Source organism: Salarias fasciatus, unplaced genomic scaffold (genome assembly GCF_902148845.1).
Source record: "Salarias fasciatus unplaced genomic scaffold, fSalaFa1.1, whole genome shotgun sequence".
In the NCBI taxonomy this organism is placed as follows: Eukaryota; Metazoa; Chordata; class Actinopteri; order Blenniiformes; family Blenniidae; genus Salarias; species Salarias fasciatus.
Genome location: NW_021941378.1, coordinates 760,191 through 782,535, shown reverse-complemented (window position 1 = coordinate 782,535; position 22,345 = coordinate 760,191). Strand labels below are relative to the sequence as shown.

Here is a 22,345-nt window from a genome sequence, read left to right as displayed (position 1 = left end):
GAGAAAAGCAATAGTTACTGTGCCGAGTAATTAGTTACTTTTAACACTTTGTAACTAAGTTACTAGTTAAGTTACTTTTTTGAAGGAGTAACTACCAACTATAGCTAGTTCCTTTATTTAACGTAACTTGCCCAACACCGGTCTGAACAGTTTGGAACCTAGATGGTCTCTCTGCTGATGGGGGGAAGCGGTGCTGGGTTGCCAGGTTTATGGCAGACCTGGCAACCCCCCCCCCCCCCCCCCCCCTCCCCCCCTCCCCCCACCACGGATGCTGCGGTAAAGTTGGCCGCGCATGCGCACTCCCGGTCCTCTTTTTCTTGGAAGGTAAGTGTGGCATGGCGCGTGTTTCTGCCTCGGGGAGATAAACGGCGCTCCGAACGGGCTTCCCCGCTCCGTGAACGCGCTCTCCGCCGCCCGGTGTGTCCGTGTAGCGGCTGGAGGGCCCCGGTCCTATTTTGTGTGAGTTTGCGGCGGGGTGGCGGTGGCCGCCGGTGGCGGGCTGGGTGTGGGTGTCCGTGCGGCCTACGGCGGCGCGGGCCGGGGAAACCTGCGTGTCATCGCCACCGCTAATCGGTCTCCTTCCCGGCGGCCCTCGGTGTCGATGTCTGGTGGCGGCCGGTGCGTCGAGACGGTGTAATCCCGGGGCAGCAGCGGGTCGTGAGGCAGCTGTGGTCCGGCTGCTCGGGGCTTTCGGGGCTGAATGAAGAGCTAACGGAACGGCTAGCCGCGGCTAGCAGCGCCTCAGGCGGATAACGGGACCCGCCGCTAGCCGCGGCTCCGGCGGCCGCGTGCCTCCACGCGCCCCGCCGTCCACACCCGGAGGCCGGAACCCGCTGATCGAGCTGTTAAAACGCACGTTTCCGTCGGCCGTGCGGCGGTTTTGGTGCTTGTTTCCGTGATGTGGAGCGGAGGCCGGCTAACCCGACCGAGCTAACGTGGCTAACCGACCCCGTTAATCCGCCCCGGCTGCCGGCCGCGCTGCTGGGAGAGCCCGCCGGGCCGCACCGGCAGCCGGCCGCGATCACCCCAGCCCGCCGCGGTCGGCCCCGGCCCGCAGATTACCGCTGTTTGTCTGAAATGTGGAGTGGGGGGGGGAGTGGGGGGGGGGAGCGGCCGAGCCTCGTGCTGGCTAACGGTAACGGAGCGTCCCTTACTCCGCGTTACTTCAAAACGTGGCTGAGGCCGGTTTAAAGTTACATTTCTACTCAAATATAGCAACACGGCCGGGCTCCAGCGGCCTCTTCCACAGTTCACTGCAGTCATGAGGATCTTCCTGCTTTAAGGAAACGTTTCAGAGCAACGGAACTCTAGATTAAAGTAATCGGCAATCCTGAGTTAGCATGAAGCCGACGATATATAGACGCATGAATGTATTTGTTAGAAGATAAAGTTTCAAACCGTCCCTGTTAGGTCAGTGCTTTTGTCTAGCATGATGCAGAAGTGAAGTTTCCCTGAGACCAGCGGTTCTGAAATGAGTCCAACAGAACAAAGGAGGAAGCTGAAACGTTGGATCAGCGAATGGTCTGCTGGTTCTGGGTTTGACTGCTGTTTCAGTTATTGATTGATTGAACTAGATTATCGTCATGATGCAGTGTTAGGGACTGCTCAGCGACGGCCGCTTGGAAGTGTTGGTTGAAGCGGTTTTAGGATCTGAACCAGAGGGAAGTGTCTGCTGGGTTTTGGGGAATTGGAGGACGGCGTTTCCACTCTGCGGACAGAAAGTGCTGAGTGCTGATGTCCTGCTCGGCGTGTCGCTGGACGGACTGTTTGTCTTCACTGTCCAGTGTCGGGGACACGGAGGGGGCCGCGGCCTTTATGGGGAGATTATCCGGGGGGCCCGGGTTTAGAGGCCTGTTTGTTCTGGGTTCCGCACCGGGGCCGGACAGGAAGTGGCCCGGCGCCGGGACTGACCCCCGACCTGTCGTCTCCCCGCAGCGTTCCCGACCCGTTGCGCCATGGCAGATCCCGATCTTGACTTCACGACCGGCGAGTCCGGGGCCTCGGCCACCTACCCCATGCAGTGCTCCGCCCTGCGCAAGAACGGCTACGTGGTGCTGAAGGGACGCCCCTGCAAGATCGTGGAGATGTCCACCTCCAAGACCGGCAAGCACGGACACGCCAAGGTGGGTGGAGACGCCGCGGGCCGCCGGCCCCCTTATCTCGGCCTCTAAACAGCCGGACGCCGGACTTTGACCCCTGCTGGAACCTGACAGGCGGCAGAACCGGTGGCGTAGCAGCGACTAGCTCCCATTTTAAGCTTTACAGAAAGACGGGGTCTCCAGAGGAAGGCCCGGTTCAGCTGCAGATCTGTATCAGTGTTCAGCTGGTTTTCATGAAATCTCCGAATCTTTCAGACTGATGCATCATGGGAGGACTGTGAGCATTTCAAATGCATCTCCTCCTCCTGGCTTGTACCCAGATGTTGGTAAATGCTGGTTGAACCGGTGGAAACCAGTCCGCTGACGGTTTCTTCACTTCCTGTTCAGGTGAACCTGGTCGGCATCGACATCTTCACCAACAAGAAGTATGAAGACATGTGTCCCTCCACCCACAACATGGACGTCCCGGCCATCAAGAGGATAGACTACCAGGTACGTCACCGCGAGCCGGACTCGTGTTCGATTCCGTCCGTCCAGCCTGGAGTCCCCCAGCTGCGTTTCCCGTACACTTCAAAATAAGAGTGGTGTTTTTCAGATTTTGCTGAAGTACCAATGCGATTTTCTGCCGTTCCCATGAATGCCAATTCCCACGCCGTTTTGCTCTTCAGCCACGAATCTCATCCCGCTTAGAAGACGGAGATGGGATGTATTTTCTCTTCCGTTTGTGAAACCACGGACGGCCATTATATTTCTATTATATTCTGTATTCTCTGTTTAAAAGTTATCCGTCTCCGAACGCACCGCGCTGTCTCTCTTCAGTGGACTGCTCAGGTTTAGGGTTGCCAGATCTGACTGTTTCCAGCACAAACACAACATAAAACCCACCCAACTCAACACTCAGCTCAATTTTTATCATAAACAGGCCGAAGTCACAACTGCAGCAAATGAAGGAAGACAAACGGCAGCAGGAACAGGCTAAACACAACCACCAGACAACAGCCAACACACCGACTGTCCGCCACCAGACCACTGCTGATGAAATGTATCAAAGCTGACGTGAAACATGAACAGCCAAACGTCTGAATCCAGATTCCTGGAATTGAACCAGTGATCGTGACGCCTGCCGGCGGTCAGTGAGGAGAAGGTGTTTCCGTTAGACTTCCAGGATTTACTGCTCAGTCCTGGAAAACCTGAGAGCCAGAAGCTTCCAGCCGGGTCAGGGAGGGGCTTCCAGATGTTGGTGTTTGATGACCTGCTTCTTATCGCCATGTGAACGTTTAGCACAGCGCTAGGATAAATGGAACGCATCGTCCCACCCGTTCTCCGATCGTTTCCACCGTTCCCTCGGTTCTCTGCAGGTCCCCACGCTCCCAGTGACCTGGACGTTCTCCTCTGTTCTTCACATGTTGAAGAACTCATGGGTGACGGTTCAAAGCCCGCGTTCTGCATCCAGCTAGCCCCACATAGCCGCTAACATCAGCGCGTGTTGTTAACATCTGGAAATTAAAAGCAGGAATCCGAGGTATGGAGATGCATTCAGGCTCGTCTGTCACCACGGTAACGGCAGATCAATCAGCATCGTCTGTCACCACGGTAACGGCAGATCAATCAGCATCGTCTGTCACCACGGTAACGGCAGATCGATCAAGGTCGTCTGTCACCACGGTAACAGCAGATCAATCAGCATCGTCTGTCACCACGGTAACGGCAGATCAATCAGCATCGTCTGTCACCACGGTAACGGCAGATCAATCAGCATCGTCTGTCACCACGGTAACGGCAGATCGATCAAGGTCGTCTGTCACCACGGTAACGGCAGATCAATCAGCATCGTCTGTCACCACGGTAACGGCAGATCAATCAGCATCGTCTGTCACCACGGTAACGGCAGATCGATCAAGGTCGTCTGTCACCACGGTAACAGCAGATCAATCAGCATCGTCTGTCACCACGGTAACGGCAGATCGATCAAGGTCGTCTGTCACCACGGTAACAGCAGATCAATCAGCATCGTCTGTCACCACGGTAATGGCAGATCAATCAGCATCGTCTGTCACCACGGTAACGGCAGATCGATCGTCTGTCACCACGGTAACGGCAGATCAATCAGCATCGTCTGTCACCACGGTAACGGCAGATCGATCGTCTGTCACCACGGTAACGGCAGATCAATCAGCATCGTCTGTCACCACGGTAACGGCAGATCGATCAAGGTCGTCTGTCACCACGGTAACGGCAGATCAATCAGCATCGTCTGTCACCACGGTAACGGCAGATCAATCAGCATCGTCTGTCACCACGGTAACGGCAGATCGATCGTCTGTCACCACGGTAACGGCAGATCAATCAGCATCGTCTGTCACCACGGTAACGGCAGATCGATCAAGGTCGTCTGTCACCACGGTAACGGCAGATCGATCAGCGTCGTCTGTCACCACGGTAACGGCAGATCAATCAGCATCGTCTGTCACCACGGTAACGGCAGATCGATCAGCGTCGTCTGTCACCACGGTAACGGCAGATCGATCAGCGTCGTCTGTCACCACGGTAACGGCAGATCCATCAGGGTCGTCTGTCACCACGGTAACGGCAGATCAATCAGCGTCGTCTGTCACCACAGTAACGGCAGATCAATCAGCATCGTCTGTCACCACGGTAACGGCAGATCCATCAGGGTCGTCTGTCACCACGGTAACAGCAGATCCATCAGGGTCGTCTGTCACCACGGTAACGGCAGATCCATCAGCGTCGTCTGTCACCACGGTAACGGCAGATCGATCAAGGTCGTCTGTCACCACGGTAACAGCAGATCGATCAGCGTCGTCTGTCACCACGGTAACGGCAGATCAATCAGCATCGTCTGTCACCACGGTAACGGCAGATCAGTCAGCATCGTCTGTCACCACGGTAGTGGCAGATCGATCAATCAGCGTCGTCTGTCACCACGGTAACGGCAGATCCATCAACCGTTTTTTAAATTGTAATCTCAGTGGGGTAACTAACTCGGGCTTCAAACTGATGGGATGAATTAAACTGTCTCGCTTCGAAGGCTTTCTAAGGTGTTACTTGATTTGGTGTTGTCATGGCAACGGTGTATTAACCTCCAGTGACGGGGTGCGGTTGGTTCGATCAAGCGTTTTGTCCTGTCGTTGATCGGGTCGTCGGCAGCATCCCAGCTACAGCCTTTTATTCTGGAAAGGCTCCTGACGCAGGAAGTGCTGCCCGGGAGCCGCTGTTGTCGTAGCGGAAGCGTGACTCTGCGTCTCTGGAGTCTGGATTCTTCCTGGTTTCCTCTGAGCTGAGAGCTCTCGTCAGGAGGTCAGAGTTCAGGTTGCGGTCCAGTCAGAGGCTTCTGTTGAGGATCAGTCGAGGATTGGAGGATTTCCTGGACACGAAGGCCTGAAACCTTTTAGTCGGTGTGATTTTTTATTTTTTTTTTTAATGTGATTAATCACATCTGTCAGCCTAAACAGCCTCCAGCGGGCTGCAGGAACATGACTCCATCTGAATGTTTGCTGGAAGCGGAGCAGCTTCTCACCAGCAAACCGGCACTGGAGCGGGGTTCGAACCATCCAACATTTTAAAGTTGAGCTGCTCAAGGGAGGTTTCAGTCCCAGTTGGTCTCTGGGTGTAGAACAGTCCAGAACGTCGACGCCACAGCAGGATGATTGAAACAGAGGAAACTAATCCCCATAATGCACCTGGGCTGCACAGGGAGGAGAAGGGAAGTGTCGGTGACGGTGGAAGCGACTTTCCTCTTGTTTCCTTTGAGCCCGTTTCAAACCCTCCTGAGATTAATCGCAGTTTCAAGAAGTTCCCCCTGACAGATTCCAAGGTTCTCCTGGTCCAGGACCTGGTCTGGGTCCAGGTCCTGGACCAGAGTCTCCTGGGACAATACCGTCGAAACGTCAACAGTAGGGGAACACCAACCATCCGTGTTCTCCACTGTACTGGTTTTGTGTGTGTGTGTGTGTGTGTGTGTGTGTGTGTGTGTGTGTGTGTGTGTGTGTGTGTGTGTGTGTGTGTGTGTGTGTGTGTCCTTCACCGAACCCAGCTGCACCAACTAGTGGCCCGATGTGGAAACTGCAGTGTTTTCGGTTTCTGCTGTGTGAACGTCAAACTTGGCGTCAGACTCTGATTGGTCAGAACAAGCTGGTGGCGCTCCTGATTGGCCCCTGGAGAGTCCCGCCCTCTAACGTGGTTCCCTCTTCTGCAGCTGATCAACATCAACGAGAACTACATGACCCTGATGGGGGACAACGGAGACATCCGAGAGGACCTGCGCGTCCCGGAGAACGAGGTCGGGAAGGAGATCGAGGCCAAGTTTGAAGCCGGAGACGAGTTCATGGTGAGTCTGGAACCGGCCGGTCGGGTCCGGGTGCCCCGAGGGACTCTCCGGTCCCGACGGGTGACACACCTCCATCCTGAGTCAGTCCTCCAGCAGCTCCACCTGAAAGCCACCAGTCCGAACAGCGCTCTGTCTCTCGGCTCTGCTCCGTCACCTGACGGGTGGAGCGGCGGCTCGTCTGTCCTCCTTTGCCTGCTGAGGTTTGGTGTTTTGGTCCAGATCCTGGTCTTTTGTGGAGATGGGTGGGGTCTGGGTGGGGTCCTGGTAGAGGTGGGTGGGGTCTGGGTGGGGTCCTGGTAGGGGTGGGTGGGGTCCTGTAGAGTCTGCTGACGGTGCAGCTGGGCCGGGGGGGGGGCTGCCGGTGGAGTCCTGGTTGGCTCTCGGGTTCAGGTGGGGGGGGGGGGGGGGGGGGGGGGGGGGGGGGGGGGGGGGGGGGGGGGGGGCGGTGAGGAAGTACTCCTGCCTCCGTGCATTCACCATGTGCCGCGGTAACCATGAAGAGGCCTGATCAGGGATTCCGCTGTAAAGAAACGGCAGCGGACTAGAAACGGTGTAGAAACATTCTAGAAACGTTGGTTGTGTCTTCACAGTACAGCTGTAACACCCTGAGCGGACTGTTAGTGACTGTGACCTGCAGGGCGCGAGGAGGAGTCGGGCGGCGTCCCGGACAGCCGCCCGGGAGCGGCGTCCCGGACAGCCGCCCGGGAGCGGCGTCCCGGACAGCCGCCCGGGAGCGGCGGTCAGGATCCAGCTGCTCAGCGACTCACCTGGCTCTGCAGCTCCGACCCCTCCTCCTCTCAGCTGTTCTGTTCAGTAGGAAAGTCTTTGTTTGGCCTGTTTCCTCCTGTCTCCCGCCGTGTTGTGCTGCGCGCTCAGTCGGAGTAGTGAAACACTGCTACAGGTTTAGTTCCGCCTGGAAAAAAGTTTGGTTCCACAAAGACCTCAGAGGAGGAGGTTAAGGGTTTTATTGTTGCTTTGTAATGAAATGAGGTGGAAACGGCCTTTTTGAATTTAAACTTTGCTTGGAGGGAAGGTTTTTCACCGGACGTTTTGACCGGTGGTGTTAAAATATGCCGGACTTCAGCAGATTTTACCGGTCAAAGTCCGGTAATGACCGGATAACGGAAACCCTGACCACGGTACAGATTTCAGGCCACGTCTCCCGTCGTTCCATCGAACCGCCGCTCTGCTCGTCTGAGAATCCAGGAAACGGTTTTTAACTGCGGCCGACCTGCTCCGGAATTAGAGCCGCGTCGCCCAGCAGGGGGGTGAGGCGTCAAGTTTCACGTGTGTGTGTGGTGTGTGTGTGTGTGTGTGGCAGGTCACCGTCATCTCCGCCATGGGGGAGGAATGCGCCGTCGCCACCAAGGTCCTGGGCAACAAATAAGGAGACGGACTTTGCAGCCCAGCCAACAAGCACCGCCCACAACAGTCTCCTGCATTCTCATTGGTTCAGTCACCAAAGCGTCGGCCTTCACAGACAACCTCGACTCATCCTGTCGCCCCCCGCCCCTCCCCCCCCCCTCCCCCTCCGAATGTCTCCAGGCAGCCCGCTGCGCTGGTCCTCCTGATCACTGAGGTTCTGTTTGGTAACAATCGACTTTCTATAAAACGACTTTAAAACAATCCGCCAGCTGCTCCTTCCTGCTTATTCCTTATTCCCCCGTCTGTCTGTCCATCCGTCTGTCCATCCGTCTGTCCATCCGTCTGTCCATCCGTCTGTCCGTCTGTTTGTTTTGGGCCACTCACATTCCTGAATGTTCCAGAGACGATGGGATTCAGCTTTTGTATGCTTAATTTTTTATATTCTTTCGACTGAATATAGCGGGTGGGCGGGGCCTGGGGGTGGGCGGGGCCTGGGCGTGGTCTGGTCTGTAGACCTGAATCCTGGTGGAGGCGGTCAGACGGCGGTCGGAGTTTCCAGCATGTCTCAAACAAAACCAGTTGGGTTTATTTCCTCTCTTCTCCAAAACAAACAGAAGCTGCAGTGATTGGTCCTCGTGACGTGACTCTCCTGTCAGGGCTTAGCCCCGCCCCCGCCGCCACGGCGAGGCGGGCGGGCGGAGGAGGTTCTGTTCACTCGAGGCCTTTGTCACCTGACTGGAGATGGCAAAAATAAAACCATGAAAGAAATGGAGGAACCGTGTGAGTCTGTGTGTCTGAGCGTCTGCGTCGCGGTGAAACTCCACAGCAGCAACGCTAACGTCAAGCCTTCACTGCGCTAACGCAACAACGCTAACGTCAAGCCTTCACTGCGCTAACGCAACAACGCTAACGTCATGCCTTCACTGCGCTAACGCAACAACGCTAACGTCAAGCCTTCACTGCGCTAATGCAACAACGCTAACGTCAAGCCTTCACTGCGCTAATGCAACAACGCTAACGTCAAGCCTTCACTGCGCTAATGCAACAACGCTAACGTCAAGCCTTCACTGCGCTAATGCAACAACGCTAACGTCAAGCCTTCACTGCGCTAATGCAACAACGCTAACGTCAAGCCTTCACTGCGCTAATGCAACAACGCTAACGTCAAGCCTTCACTGCGCTAATGCAACAACGCTAACGTCAAGCCTTCACTGCGCTAATGCAACAACGCTAACGTCAAGCCTTCACTGCGCTAATGCAACAACGCTAACGTCAAGCCTTCACTGCGCTAATGCAACAACGCTAACGTCAAGCCTTCACTGCGCTAATGCAACAACGCTAACGTCAAGCCTTCACTGCGCTAATGCAACAACGCTAACGTCAAGCCTTCACAGCGCTAATGCAACAACGCTAACGTCAAGCCTTCACTGTGCTAATGCAACAACGCTAACGTCAAGCCTTCACTGCGCTAATGCAACAACGCTAACGTCAAGCCTTCACTGCGCTAATGCAACAACGCTAACGTCAAGCCTTCACTGCGCTAATGCAACAACGCTAACCTGAAGCCTTCACAGCACTAACGTAACAATGCTAACGTCAAGCCTTCACAGTGCTAACGCAGCAATGCTAACGTCAAGCCTTCACAGCGCTAATGCAACAACGCTGACGTCAAGCCTTCACAGCGCTAATGCAACAACGCTAACGTCAAGCCTTCACAGCGCTAACAACAAAGCTGACGTCAAGCCTTCACTGCGCTAATGCAACAACGCTAACCTGAAGCCTTCACAGCACTAACGTAACAACGCTAATGTCAAGCCTTCACAGAGCTAACGCAATAACGTTAACGTCAAGCCTCTATAGCGAAGATGCTAATGTTGAAACTGCAACACAGCGACTCGATGCGACAATGTTAATACTAAAACTACAATGCGCTGAAACGCCGCCGCCGGTAAAACGTTGCTGCTCACACTGTTCCAACAACGCCATCAGGAGTTGTCGGAACTCGTTCAACACACTTCAAGCGGAGCCAGCTTTGTCGTTTCAGAAGTTTTGCGTTTCTGGAAAGTCTGTTTGCGGCGGAACGCTGAAGCCGTAGCAGTTGCCGTGTTTCACCGTCGGCGGACGCTGTTTGTGCCGAAATCACACGGCGCCGTTAGCTCAGCCGAGTGTTGGGCCAGGAGCAGCTCCGCCTGTTTACACCACGGCAGAACTCCAGCAGCTCAACAAGGTTCCATCTTGGTTTTCAGAGTCTCTGAACGCCGTCGTCATGGCAACGGAGTCTCAAAAGGCGTGAGCGTAAGGCCAGTACACACTACAGGATTTTTTTCAGTCTGCCCCGATTCAGAGACCCCCCCCCCCCCCACGGAGTGCAAGGACTCTGTCAGAAAGTTGAAATGGAGCAGAACAGAAGAAGAGCGGAACTTACATAGTTTGGCAGTATTTTCTTATACTTTGGTAAAAATTAAGCTTACTCGTGATTTTTTTTTTTTTGCTTTAGACTGCAGAGTGGAGCAGTATAGAAACAGTTATTAGTAGCAGTCTATGACAAATACGTACTTTTTTAAATCACCAAATACCTTAAATCATTCTTTTTGTCCCCAGGTTGGAAGGTTTACACCAGAATAAGAACATGTTTAGCTTTGATTAGGAGAGTGGCGGAGATGCAGATGAATGAATGGAATCGGGGTTTGGGTCTGAATGGAGGAGATCCAGTCCATCCAGGAGCGGTACAGTCGATTATCACAGCGGCATCAAGACCGCGAGACGGAGCTGTTCAGCCAATCAGGGAGGTTTGTTCCGAGGGTGTGGTCAGGTCGGCTCAGAGCTGATTGGCTCCTCTCAGAGGACACCACACACAGCAGGATTTGCGATTTGAAATATTAAACATGTTCATTGTCCATGATCTCCTTCTGGCTCCGACCGGAGAACTCGCCACTGCCAGTGAGGTGGAGCGGCGGCGGCGGCGGCGGCGGCACTGGTCTGGAAACGCTCCAGCCTGAGGGTTCAGAACCGCCCGCGACCACACCTTGCTCATGAGAACGTGAATCATCTCTCGCTCATATGAGCATGAATCATCGCCTGGGATGACGCCATGCTGTGGACATGCTGAGAATTGAACCAGCAACCCAGCCACAGCCACCCGTGTGTGTGTGTGTGTGTGTGTGTGTGTGTGTGTGTGTGTGTGTGTGTGTGTGTGTGTGTGTGTGTGTGTGTGTGTGTGTGTGTGTGTGTGTGTGTGTGTGTGTGTGTGTGTGTGTGGTGTGTGTGTGAGAGAGAGAGAGAGTGTGTATGAGAGAGTGTGTGAGAGTGTGTGTGTGTGAGAGAGAGAGACAATGATTGACCAGACTCGGCAGGTTTATTATCGGGTGTGTTTGGTTGATGTTGACCTTTGGACCTGCCCGATCTCCACGGCAACAAGAGTTCAGTCAAATGTTTCTGAACAAAAACTCAGATTTTCTATGAATTTAAGTTATAACACGATCAATCAGGATTGTTTATCATTTCTTTTAATTTCAGATCATTTTTTGAAAACAACTCAGCAAAGATTAGACAAAAGTAATCAAGATTCATTATTAGTAAAATCAACTAGTGAGTATTTTCAACTCCGATGTAATCTTAATATCAGTGGAATTAAATATTTCAAGAATCATGAACTACAAGAAAAATGAAAATGAGAAAGCCTCATGCTCCTTCACTGCAGTTTATCCGGTAAATAAACCTTCTGTGTTTTTATTTTATAAAAGTCTTTAAATTTGATGTTTCACACATTTTAAATCAGTTAAAGTTGATGAAAGTGTTTTTTCAAGTAAATCATTAAAGTCCTATTTCCGCTGTGACGTACCTTTGACCATATTTGGTATGAGGGTGTTCTCTAGCGTGACGTCGTCTTTCAACGTCACTTCCGTTCCGGTCTTTCCGGTCCTCTCGTCAACATGGCGCCGGTGAGTGTTGTCTTCTCTTCACAGATTCTCAGAATTTAACGGGAACGTCTGTTTGTGTCGTTGGGATTTGAGCCCCGATCCGCGGATTAGCGGCTAAAGTGACGGTTTCGCGGAGGTTTGTGAACAGAAAACGGGATTCAGTCGACAGAAAGCCGCGCGCTACAGTTAGCATTAGCTAGCAGTTAGCATCGTCTGGCGACACGTGTCCCATTCATTTACGGAGGAGAACCGGAACCAGCGCCGAGCGTCCTGCTCGGTCCGGTTCTTACTGCTCAGGCTGAGTTTAACCCGGGAAAAGTCTTTGACCAGCGTGAAGCTAAAAGACCGTAACCTTCAGCGCTGCTCCCGGAGACGCCCTGGCCTCCAGGGCTTTGGGTTTAAATGTTTTTAAATCTTTCGTTCCAAGTGTCTTAGAATGCAGATTTATATGTCAAAAAGAGGCCGAAGTGACAGTAGATCCTCTGACCTGAGGGGCTTGTATCTGTCAACACATGTTCATGAAGCTCTTGCAAGTCTTCATCATAAACCCTTCAGTTACAGGAACAAAAATCTTGAGTTAAAGCGATACTTCAACATTTTGGCAAATTGGCCCATCTAGGGCAATTCGGTAGTCATTTAGAACAGCATACTTACTTTTTTTGTGAGGGCGAGCTGTTGTTTATTCAGCGGTGCGTCTGAGGAGAGCTTCACGGTGGACATAATGGAAGTGGACGGTACAGTTGCTTCCCTCGTCAAACTCATCAAATACACAATCCAACAACCACAAAACACACTTTGGTGGACACGTTATAATCCGCACATTCACTACGCTGTGAAACACCAACAAATAATATTGTAGCATTACGACATTTAAGCAAATATTGGGAACTACTTTTTCTTTTGAGATCACTACGCCCAGACGCCATGTTTAGTAAGTAGTTCCGTCTTAGCAATCTTCGCAAAAAAACGCTCAATCTCGTAATTTTGCATTAATATTTCACAGCGTAGTGAATGTGGGGATTATAACGTGTCCACCAAAGTGTGTTTTGGGGTTGTTGGATTGTGTTGGATTGATGAGTTTGACGAGGGAAGCTACTGTACCATCCACTTCCATTATGTCCGCCGTGAAGCTCTCCTCAGACTCACCGCTGAATAAACAACAGCTCGCCCTCACAAAAAAAGTAAGTATGCTGTTCTAAATGACTACCGAATTGCCCTGGATGGGCCAATTTGCCAAAATGTTGAAGTATCGCTTTAAGATGGGTGTGTGTACTGACAGATTATCGTGGATGTATGTTAGATGCACAGTAAGTACTCAGTCAGCTTCCACACTTCTATACACTAAGTCTAATTCAACATGTCTGAAAAGGGAGAGATGAAAAACCGATCCAGAACCATCGATTTAAAGCTTCTCCATATGAAATAATCCGGTTTTCGACTGATCGTGATGGTGAAGGGTGACGGCTGAGCTGTGACCGGTCTCCGCTGAGCAGACCGCCGTCCTCCTGTCCGTCCCTCACGTGAATCTGGTCCGGTTGTGGCTGTTCAGATCCAACAGAAGAAGAAAGCTGCTGCCGCGGGGAGGAAGGGCCGCCGGGGGGCGCTGTGGAGCTTCACCGTGGACCTGAGCCACCCGGTGGAGGACGGCATCCTCGACTCCTCCAGCTTCGTAAGTCCTCAACGAAACGAACTCATTCGCAGACCAACAGGTTCCGGTTATAAACCAGCTTCAGCACGTCGTCTGCACAGGTGGAACATTTATAATCCACACTAACTTTCCAGGGATCGAAGGATTTATATTCACATAAAATGCTCCAACAAGGTGCAAAGTTTCAGATCAGAGATTTTTTGTCATCTTCAAGGATTTAATAAATAATACAAAATATGCATTAAATATAAATCATAAAAAAAATAATTCAGTTAAAATCATTTTCTTAAAACACAAAACAATCAAGTATATTGAGAATGTGGCTCTCCGTCCTACATTAACAGTCATTTTTATCCGGAGAGAAGTGACCATGTTCAGCAGTCCGGCCCGCCGTCCGTTTGTCTTCAGCGCCACAGTTCCTCTCAGGATGAGCCAACCACCGCGCAGTTAAGCTGCAGCTCCGTGTGGCCTGCAGGGGGCGCTCCGGCCTGCAGGGGGCCCTGCAGGGGGTGCTCCGGCCTGCAGGGGGCGCTCCAGCCTGCAGGGGGCACTCCGGCCTGCAGGGGTGCAGGGGGCCCTGCAGGGGGCGCTCCGGCCTGCAGGGGGCGCTCTGACGCTGAAGCGTGTCCTGTTCTCAGTGATGCTGACCCGGCGTGCGGACTAGGGCGCCCTTCCCTAGCTCCGCCCCCAGCTAGGGTTCCCTTCCCTAGCGCGTCACTCTGCTCTGTCCAATAGGAAGCCTTCCTCAAGGAGAGGATCAAGGTCAACGGCAAGACGGGGAACCTGGGGGGCGCCGTGCAGGTGGGCCGGCTCAAGAACCGGGTCAACGTCACGTCCGAGAAGCAGTTCTCCAAAAGGTCAGTTTGGGTCTGAAGCCCCCCCTCTGGGTCTGACCCCTCCCCCCTGCAGGTCTGACCCCTCCCCTCCCCCACAGGTACCTGAAGTACCTGACCAAGAAGTACCTGAAGAAGCACAGCCTGCGGGACTGGCTGCGGGTCGTGGCGTCGGACCGCCAGACGTACGAACTGCGCTACTTCCAGATCAGCCAGGACGACGGCGAGTCGGAGGCCGAGGACTGAGTGTGTGTGTGTGTGTGTGTGTGTGTGTGTGTGTGTGTGAGAACGGGGAATAAAAGGAGAACCACACTCTGACGTCTCCATGCTTTTATTTTGAAATATGGGTCCTGCTGCGGCGCCGGGCCGCTTGATTGGTCCGCCTGCTGGAGGACCGGTAAGGACCTTCAGTGGAAGGCTGATCAGCCTGTATTGATCCGGATCGGTCTGGGTCCGGCTCCGGTGCCGGTCCGGCTCCGGTGCCGGTCCGGCTCCGCCTTCTGGAGCCCAGTGGAGAAGAAGATTCTGTCACCTTGAACGTTCCAGACCGGGTTCCTCGCCGCCTGCAGCCGGGTCTTCCTGGTTCCTTGCGGACGGGAAGAGTTCCGTTAAAGCTGCTTCCTCTGAACGTAGAACCGACGTCTGCCAGGCTCAGAGGCCCCGAGGCAGACTGAGGCCGGTTCCTTCACCGGTTCTCCAGCTCAACTCCCTCCAGGACCTCCAGGTCTGACCCCTCCCCTCCAGGTCTGACCCCTCCCCTCCAGGTCTGACGCCTCCCCCTCCAGGTCTGACCCTCCCCTCCAGGACTGACCCCTCCCCTCCAGGTCTGACCCCTCCCCCTCCAGGACTGACCCCTCCCCTCCAGGTCTGACCCCTCCCCCTCTAGGTCTGACCCCTCCCCTCCAGGTCTGACCCCTCCCCTCCAGGTCTGACGCCTCCCCCTCCAGGTCTGACCCCTCCCCTCCAGGACTGACCCCTCCCCTCCAGATCTGACCCCTCCCCTCCAGGTCTGACCCCTCCCCTCCAGGTCTGACCCCTCCCCCTCCAGGTCTGACGCCTCCCCCTCCAGGTCTGACCCCTCCCCTCCAGGTCTGACGCCTCCCCCTCCAGGTCTGACCCCTCCCCTCCAGGTCTGACCCCTCCCCCTCCAGGTCTGACGCTTCCCCCTCCAGGTCTGACCCCTCCCCTCCAGGTCTGACCCCTCCCCTCCAGGACTGACCCCTCCCCTCCAGGTCTGACCCCTCCCCTCCAGGTCTGACCCCTCCCCTCCAGGTCTGACCCCTCCCCTCCAGGACTGACCCCTCCCCCTCCAGGTCTGACCCCTCCAGGTCTGACCCCTCCCCTCCAGGTCTGACGCCTCCCCCTCCAGGTCTGACCCCTCCCCCTCCAGGACTGACCCCTCCCCTCCAGGACTGACGCCTCCCCTCCAGGACTGACCCCTCCCCTCCAGGTCTGACCCCTCCCCTCCAGGACTGACCCCTCCCCCTCCAGGTCTGACCCCTCCCCTCCAGGTCTGACCCCTCCCCCTCCAGGTCTGACCCCTCCCCTCCAGGTCTGACGCCTCCCCCTCCAGGTCTGACCCCTCCCCCTCCAGGACTGACCCCTCCCCTCCAGGACTGACGCCTCCCCTCCAGGACTGACCCCTCCCCTCCAGGACTGACCCCTCCCCCTCAGCCCTGGTCCCAAACTCCTCCTCCGGGCCGCCGGGCTCCTGAAGCGCCTCCAGTCCGGTCTTCCTGTGTTCAGTCCTCTTTTTAGAATCAGCCTCATCAGCTCCTGCAGACAGGAGCCTGGTCCCTCCTGGTCCCTCCTGGTTCCTCCTGGTCCCTCCTGGTCCCTCCTGGTCCCTCCTGGTCCCTCCTGGTTCCTCCTGGTTCCTCCTGGTCCCTCCTGGTCCCTCCTGGTTCCTCCTGGTCCCTCCTGGTCCCTCCTGGTTCCTCCTGGTCCCTCCTGGTTCCTCCTGGTCCCTCCTGGTCCCTCCTGGTCCCTCCTGGTCCCTCCTGGTTCCTCCTGGTTCCTCCTGGTCCCTCCTGGTTCCACAGGTCACTAGTGAAATAGTGAAGAACTGAACCTGGTCCCGTGATGTGGTCTGAGTGAGGGTGTTCTTTCGACCTCCCGTCTCCTACAGTCGATCGCTTCCGAACATGTCAGCCTCCGACTCCCAAGTGCCGCTTGCTAACGTGGCCAGAACTCCCCCAGACCAGGAGGCTACGGCTAGCCAGGAGGCTACGGCTAGCCTGGAGGCTACGGCTAGCCAGGAGGCTACGGCTAGCCAGGAGGCTACGGCTAGCCTGGAGGCTACGGCTAGCCAGGAGGCTACGGCTAGCCTGGAGGCTACGGCTAGCCAGGAGGCTACGGCTAGCCTGGAGGCTACGGCTAGCCAGGAGGCTACGGCTAGCCTGGAGGCTACGGCTAGCCAGGAGGCTACGGCTAGCCAGGAGGCTACGGCTAGCCTGGAGGCTACGGCTAGCCAGGAGGCTACGGCTAGCCAGGGTGTGGAACTAGCAGGTGAAGAAGACACAGGCTGAGTTGGAAAGCGCATACTGACCTACTCATACTAACCTACTGAGTATGCAGTAGCAGTATGCCATTTTGAGTATGCGAGAAGTTCCCGGATGTGTACTGCATTCGCCAGAAATGTTGAGTATACATCGTGTGTTCACTACTCATACTGAAATTACCCAAGATGCAACACGACGGACAGCGGTTGCCAGACGCCAGACAGCTTGCGCCGCCTGGCGGCCGGCGGGTGGCGGGTGGGGGGGTCGGGGTTCGTGTGTGCTCTGACTCCTCCTGCTGGAGCCGCTCGCTGCCGCTGGCTCACATTTCTCCGAATTCGTCCGAACAAAATCATGAACGGCTGGTATTCGGACGTCACTCAGAAAATCGGCGCTTTGATGGATTTAAAGTTCACAGAACGTCGAGCGACTCCGGAGGGCGTGAAGAGTGGCGTTGAAGACGACACCAAGCGCATCACAGGCAGGATCACGCATGTCTGAGGTGGAGGACCGCGCCACCTGCCCGTCTTCTACGTTTGATGCTCTGGAAAAAGGAGTGAAGATTCTGTCACAAGGCGCTGAAGAAGCGAGAACCGCAGCCGCAGAGAAAATATAAGAATTCTTGGATTGAAGGAAGGCTCAGACGCAAAACAACCAGTGAAATTCCTCGAGTCCCGGCTCCCTAAAATTCTGGATCTGCAAACCATAAATGGATCAGTTCAAACTGACAGGGCGCACAGGTCACTCGGCCCGTTGAAGGGAAGTTAACCAGGCCGTCACCCGTCTGTGGCGGGGTTGGTCTGGATCTGTTTGGGTTGTGTTTGATCTGATGGATCACTCACCTGGTTTGGAGGAATGCTCCTCTGCTTCACTCGCCTCAGTGTGTTCGTCTCGTGTTCTTCTCGGTTTCTTTTTTGTTCCTTTGTTCGTGTTCAGTAGGCTTCAGCTGTTCATCCTCATTTACAGATGTTTTTTCCAGTGTTGGCTATGTTTGTATTTTTCCTTAGTTTTTCTCCTGTGGGATGCCCTCTCTCATGTAAGAACAGGTTTTTTTTCCAACCTTTTACCTTCGTCTGAGTGGTGCACACTCGAGACTTCCCATTGATCTAAGCAGTAGTTATTGATATGAGTGACCTCAACATTACTTCATTAAATGTTAAAGGTTGAAATCAAGTTGTCAAGCGCCAAAAGATTCTTTCACTTTTAAAGAAAGAGAGATTCCAAATTGGCTTTTTACAGCAACCCCACCTGTCTGATCTGGAACACGTTAAATTACGGAGGAATTGGGTGGGACAGGTATTTTATTCCTCCTTTAAATCCAGTAGTCGCGGTGTAGCCATTCTTATGCATCGCAGCCTCCCATTTACTTTAGATAAAACAGTGAGTGAGGAAGAAGGTCGTTCTGTTCTTGTGTCTGGTGAACGTCCTGCTGGGCTGTATACGTGGCCCCAGTGTGCACCAGCCTTCCTTTCTTCCCAAGCCAGCCACTCCATGCGAGGCCGCGAAGGCTTACTTGCGCGGTGCTGTCATATCTTACACTTCTGCACAAAAGAAAAATGTCCTCAAAAACCAATTGGATCTGGAATATAAAAAGTCCCCTTCAAGCTCTACTGGAAAAAAATGAGATGCTTCTCGCTCTGCCCTAAACCAGTTACTAACCAGGCAGGCACAACCCTCCATATTTTTTGCAAGACACAGGCTTTATGGATCCGGTAACAAACCAGGTCGGCTTTTGGCCCGTCAGGCCAAGGGGAGGAGGGGGCTGGCCTCAATATCTGCGCTCCTGGATACAAATGGAGTTAGGTGTCAGAAATCCTCGGAAATAAATCATCTTATGAGAGCTTACTACCAAAACCTGTATTCATCGGATGGTCTTGCTTCTGTGCAAACCAGAAAAAGATTTTTTCAAAAGATAAATTTCCCTCCTATATCAGATGAACAAAAGGAAGACCTCACCAGACAAATCTCAGAGAAAGAGGTTTTGGGAACCATTGAGGTTCTGAAGGGGCCAAGGCAGCCGGGCCTGATGGTTTCTGTCCAGAGTTTTATACAAAATTAGGAGACATCGCAGTGCGCCCTTTGACAAACATGTATAAAGACTCTTTTGAGAAAGCTCAACTACCCACTTCTCTCAATTTAGCTAATATCTCCCTCATCTTGAAAAAGGGCAAACAACATGAACTATGTAGTTCCGATAGGCCTGTTAGAACGATCCCAGTAGAAAATAAACTTCTTGCTAGATTACTTGCTAGGAGATTGGAGCTGCTTCTCCCCGCTATTATTAACAATGACCAAACAGGGTTTATTCGTGGCCGGCATTCATTTACTAATGTAAGAAGATTGTTGGACATTGTCCACTTTACAAACCAATTTAACTATAAAGCAGTTGCCATTTCCTTAGATGCTGAAAAGGCCTTTGATAGAGTCGAGTGGTCTTGTGTATGACGCCCTTGAGCGGTTTGTGTTAGGAGGAGATTTTCTTAAACGGATTAAAACAATTTACCACTCTCCCTCAGTGTCTGTTATCACCAACGGCATTTGCTCAGCCCCCTTCCCCCTGGAAAGGTCCTCACGCCACGGATGCCCTTTGAGTCCTTTGCTCTTGGCCGTTGCCCTTGAACCTCTGGCGGACGCTGTCAGAGCCCATACTCATGTTAGCGGTGTGGCTGTCGGGAGCGTCACTCATAAAATTGCGTTATACGCAGATGACGTTCTTCTTTTCCTCACTTCGCCTGAGATTTCCACCCCAGCTGTCCTCACAATTTTAAACGGATTTAGTTCTATTTCTGGATACAAAATTAATTTTGGCAAATCTGAGGCTATGCCCTTAGGTGGCTTTGATAAATTCAAGTTATCTGCAGATTTTCCTTTTAAGTGGTCTATCACCGCTTTCACATACCTTGGTTTAAAAATCTCTTCAAATATACAGGAACTTTGGAAGCTTAACTTGCCCCGGTACTCTCCAGTGTGAAACAAGACCTGATTAGATGGCATGACCTCCCACTCTCTCTTATTGGACGCATCAGTTTAGTAAAAATGAATATCTTTGCTCGTCTCCTGTACCCTCTTCAAATGCTGCCTCTGCGCATTACTAGAAAAGTCAACAATGACATAGAGAGGTCCTTCTCAAAATGCATCTGGCATGGCCAACGTCCCAGACAGCGGCTCAGCTCTTTGCAGCTCCCAAAGGAAGGAGGAGGTCTTGCAGTTCCCAATTAGCTTTTTTATAACTGGGCCTGTCATATTCGCATTCTTTGGACTTGGCTACATTCTCATCTTAACTCTGAATTGTGTGTGGACTCATGGCCGTGCTCCTCTGAGTCTCTTTGGAGCTTGGTGACCTGCAAACCTGACAAAATTAAACTGGATATTAGAAATAACCCGTTGACCGTGAACTCTGTCAAGGTGTGGCAGGAGGTTACAGCATATCTGGACAGAAAGGGCACAAAATCCACGTTGACTCCCATCCGCAACAACCTGGTTTCCTCCTGGATTGAGTCCCTCTCGGTTCCACTTTTGGCATAACAAAGGGATCCATGTTGTCGGGGATATTCTTGAAAATAATAACCTTATGTCCTTTGAGCAGATTTGAGAAAAATAAAACCTTCTGAATGAGCACTTTTTTGGCTATCTACAGCTGAGGCATTACATCACCTCACTTGCTAAACCTGCAGAAGATGCACCCATCTATAGTGATGCAGAGAAATTTATCATTGAATTAGAAAACCTAAATCATGTAATATCCCGTTTTTACTCTGTACTCTGTTCTTATGACAAATCTGACACAAGTAAATTCTCAAGAAAATGGGAGGTTGCCCTTAGTAACCAATATATTGAAGATGATTGGCGGGAGGCGGTGCACCTTGTACACTCAACTTTTACTTGCAATAGACTCGCGGAAATCCAATACAAAATACTACATAGGCTCCATATAGCTCCTGCTGCCCTCCACAAAATGTCTCAAACCTTTTCTCCTATTTGTGGAAAGTGTGGAGCTGACCTCGGGACTCATTACCACTACTTTTGGGATTCTAATAAGATTTCCAAATTTTGGAATAACATAGCTCAGGAAGTGGGATCTTTAAGACAGTAATAAGAAAAGATCCAGGTTTGTTTTTACTAGGATTGCCCTCTAAGGAACTAGCGCTTCCTGCTATTCACTTTAAATTGTTGGATAAGCTGCTGCTTCTTGCTCATAAATGTGTCCTTTTAAAATGGGTCCATGACACTCCACCGACACTGACGCAGAGAAGCATTCAGTGTTAGGCCTCATGAAAGAATTGGTGCAGTCCGTAGGGGCAACAAAAGCTTATTTCTTAAATTTTGGAGTCCTGTCCTGGAGTATTTACCCCCAGATCTCAAATGTATTCTGTTGAAAGGACAGCTTCAGTTCGACTGGAAGGAGACCCATCCTGCTGCGATGGAAGGCGTGACTTTCAGGTCCTTCAAGGCCTGATAGATGCCCACATGTGTGGTCTTTACCTCATTTTATTTTTGTGTGCTTACATATAAGGATGTTGGCCTATACCTGTTGGTTTTTGATGGCAACCCCCCCTCTTTAATTGTTTTATTTATTTTTTTTTTATTTAAATTTACTGTTATTGTTGTTGTTTCTCTCAGGTTGTATAGCTGATTACTACTTGCTGTAAATGATTTTGTTGACATCTGTGCATGCCGAGTCTGTATCGTTGTGTGAGCCTCTGGTTTCATTCTGTATATAATTGAAATAAAAAGAGTTATAAACCCCCGTTTCTGTAGGAGGATGAGCTTCATCGCTTCATTTTCCAAATCTGTTGAAGTTTTTCAGGATGATTTCGTCCGTCCAGAGTCCAGAGTCCCCCCCCCTCCCGGAGGCCAGACCACCTGCACGAGGCTGAGAGCTGCAGTTCTCCTTCCTGCCAGCAGGTGGAGCTGCAGGACCAGCAGCAGGGTCTGCAGGTTTGTGTTTCTGTTTGTGTAACATTTGTGTGTTTGTATATTTCATTGCTGTCTGTTGGTTTTAGGTCTGAATGACCCTTTGTGTCCGTCTTGTCCATCCGTCCCCTCTCTGTGTGATCGGCGGGACAGCGGTTCGATCCCCTGTCCGAGCAGGGCGTGCCGCTGCAGCACCGCGCCGTGCTGGATCATCTGTTGTGCGTCTGCAGCTTCAGGAATGTGTCTGTTTCCCATCAGGAGCTTTGAGGTGAAGCTTCATGTGCAGGGAGACAGCCTGTCTGACTGTAGCAGCGATTGACAGGCTGCTCACGGCTGCACCAGCAGCTACCGTGACGACAATGACAACTACAACAGCTACAACAGCTGGAACGTCTACAATGAAAACTGCGATGACAACAGCTACGAGAACTACAACAGCGACATGACAACTACAATTACAACTAGAGTATCTACAATGACAACTGGAACAGCGACAATCACAACTACAACTGCATCACCTAAAGCGACACCAACACGTCATCTACAGAAGCTTCAACGTCAATCACAACAGCTGAAACGACTGACACTGCAGTGACTACATTGACAACTAAAACTACGACGACATTTCAACAACCACAGTGACAACAACTACAGCAGCTCCAGCAGCTACAGTGATAACTGCAACAGCTACAGTACCAACGACAACAACAGCATGAAGAC

At 52.5% G+C, this 22,345-nt stretch overlaps 2 protein-coding genes across 3 annotated transcripts; both read left to right on the top strand.

The window, feature by feature from the left end:
* The first annotated feature begins 279 nt into the window (after positions 1-279).
* On the top strand, positions 280-8,584 carry LOC115385300 (eukaryotic translation initiation factor 5A-1-like). Of its 2 annotated transcripts, none has more exons than XM_030087279.1 (5): positions 280-324; positions 1,936-2,123; positions 2,487-2,591; positions 6,316-6,447; positions 7,769-8,584. In XM_030087279.1, the coding sequence occupies exons 2-5, from the start codon at positions 1,956-1,958 to the stop codon at positions 7,832-7,834; spliced, it is 471 nt and encodes a 156-aa protein (XP_029943139.1). In that variant the 5' UTR covers positions 280-324; positions 1,936-1,955; the 3' UTR covers positions 7,835-8,584. The 2 variants fall into 2 exon arrangements, with proteins under 2 accessions (XP_029943139.1, XP_029943138.1); XM_030087278.1 differs by lacking the exon at positions 280-324 and adding an exon at positions 341-459.
* Positions 8,585-11,716: 3,132 nt separating this feature from the next.
* On the top strand, positions 11,717-14,525 carry rpl22l1 (ribosomal protein L22-like 1). Its single transcript, XM_030087280.1, has 4 exons — positions 11,717-11,753; positions 13,282-13,401; positions 14,116-14,237; positions 14,315-14,525. The coding sequence occupies exons 1-4, from the start codon at positions 11,745-11,747 to the stop codon at positions 14,457-14,459; spliced, it is 396 nt and encodes a 131-aa protein (XP_029943140.1). The 5' UTR covers positions 11,717-11,744; the 3' UTR covers positions 14,460-14,525.
* The last annotated feature ends 7,820 nt before the right edge of the window (positions 14,526-22,345 follow it).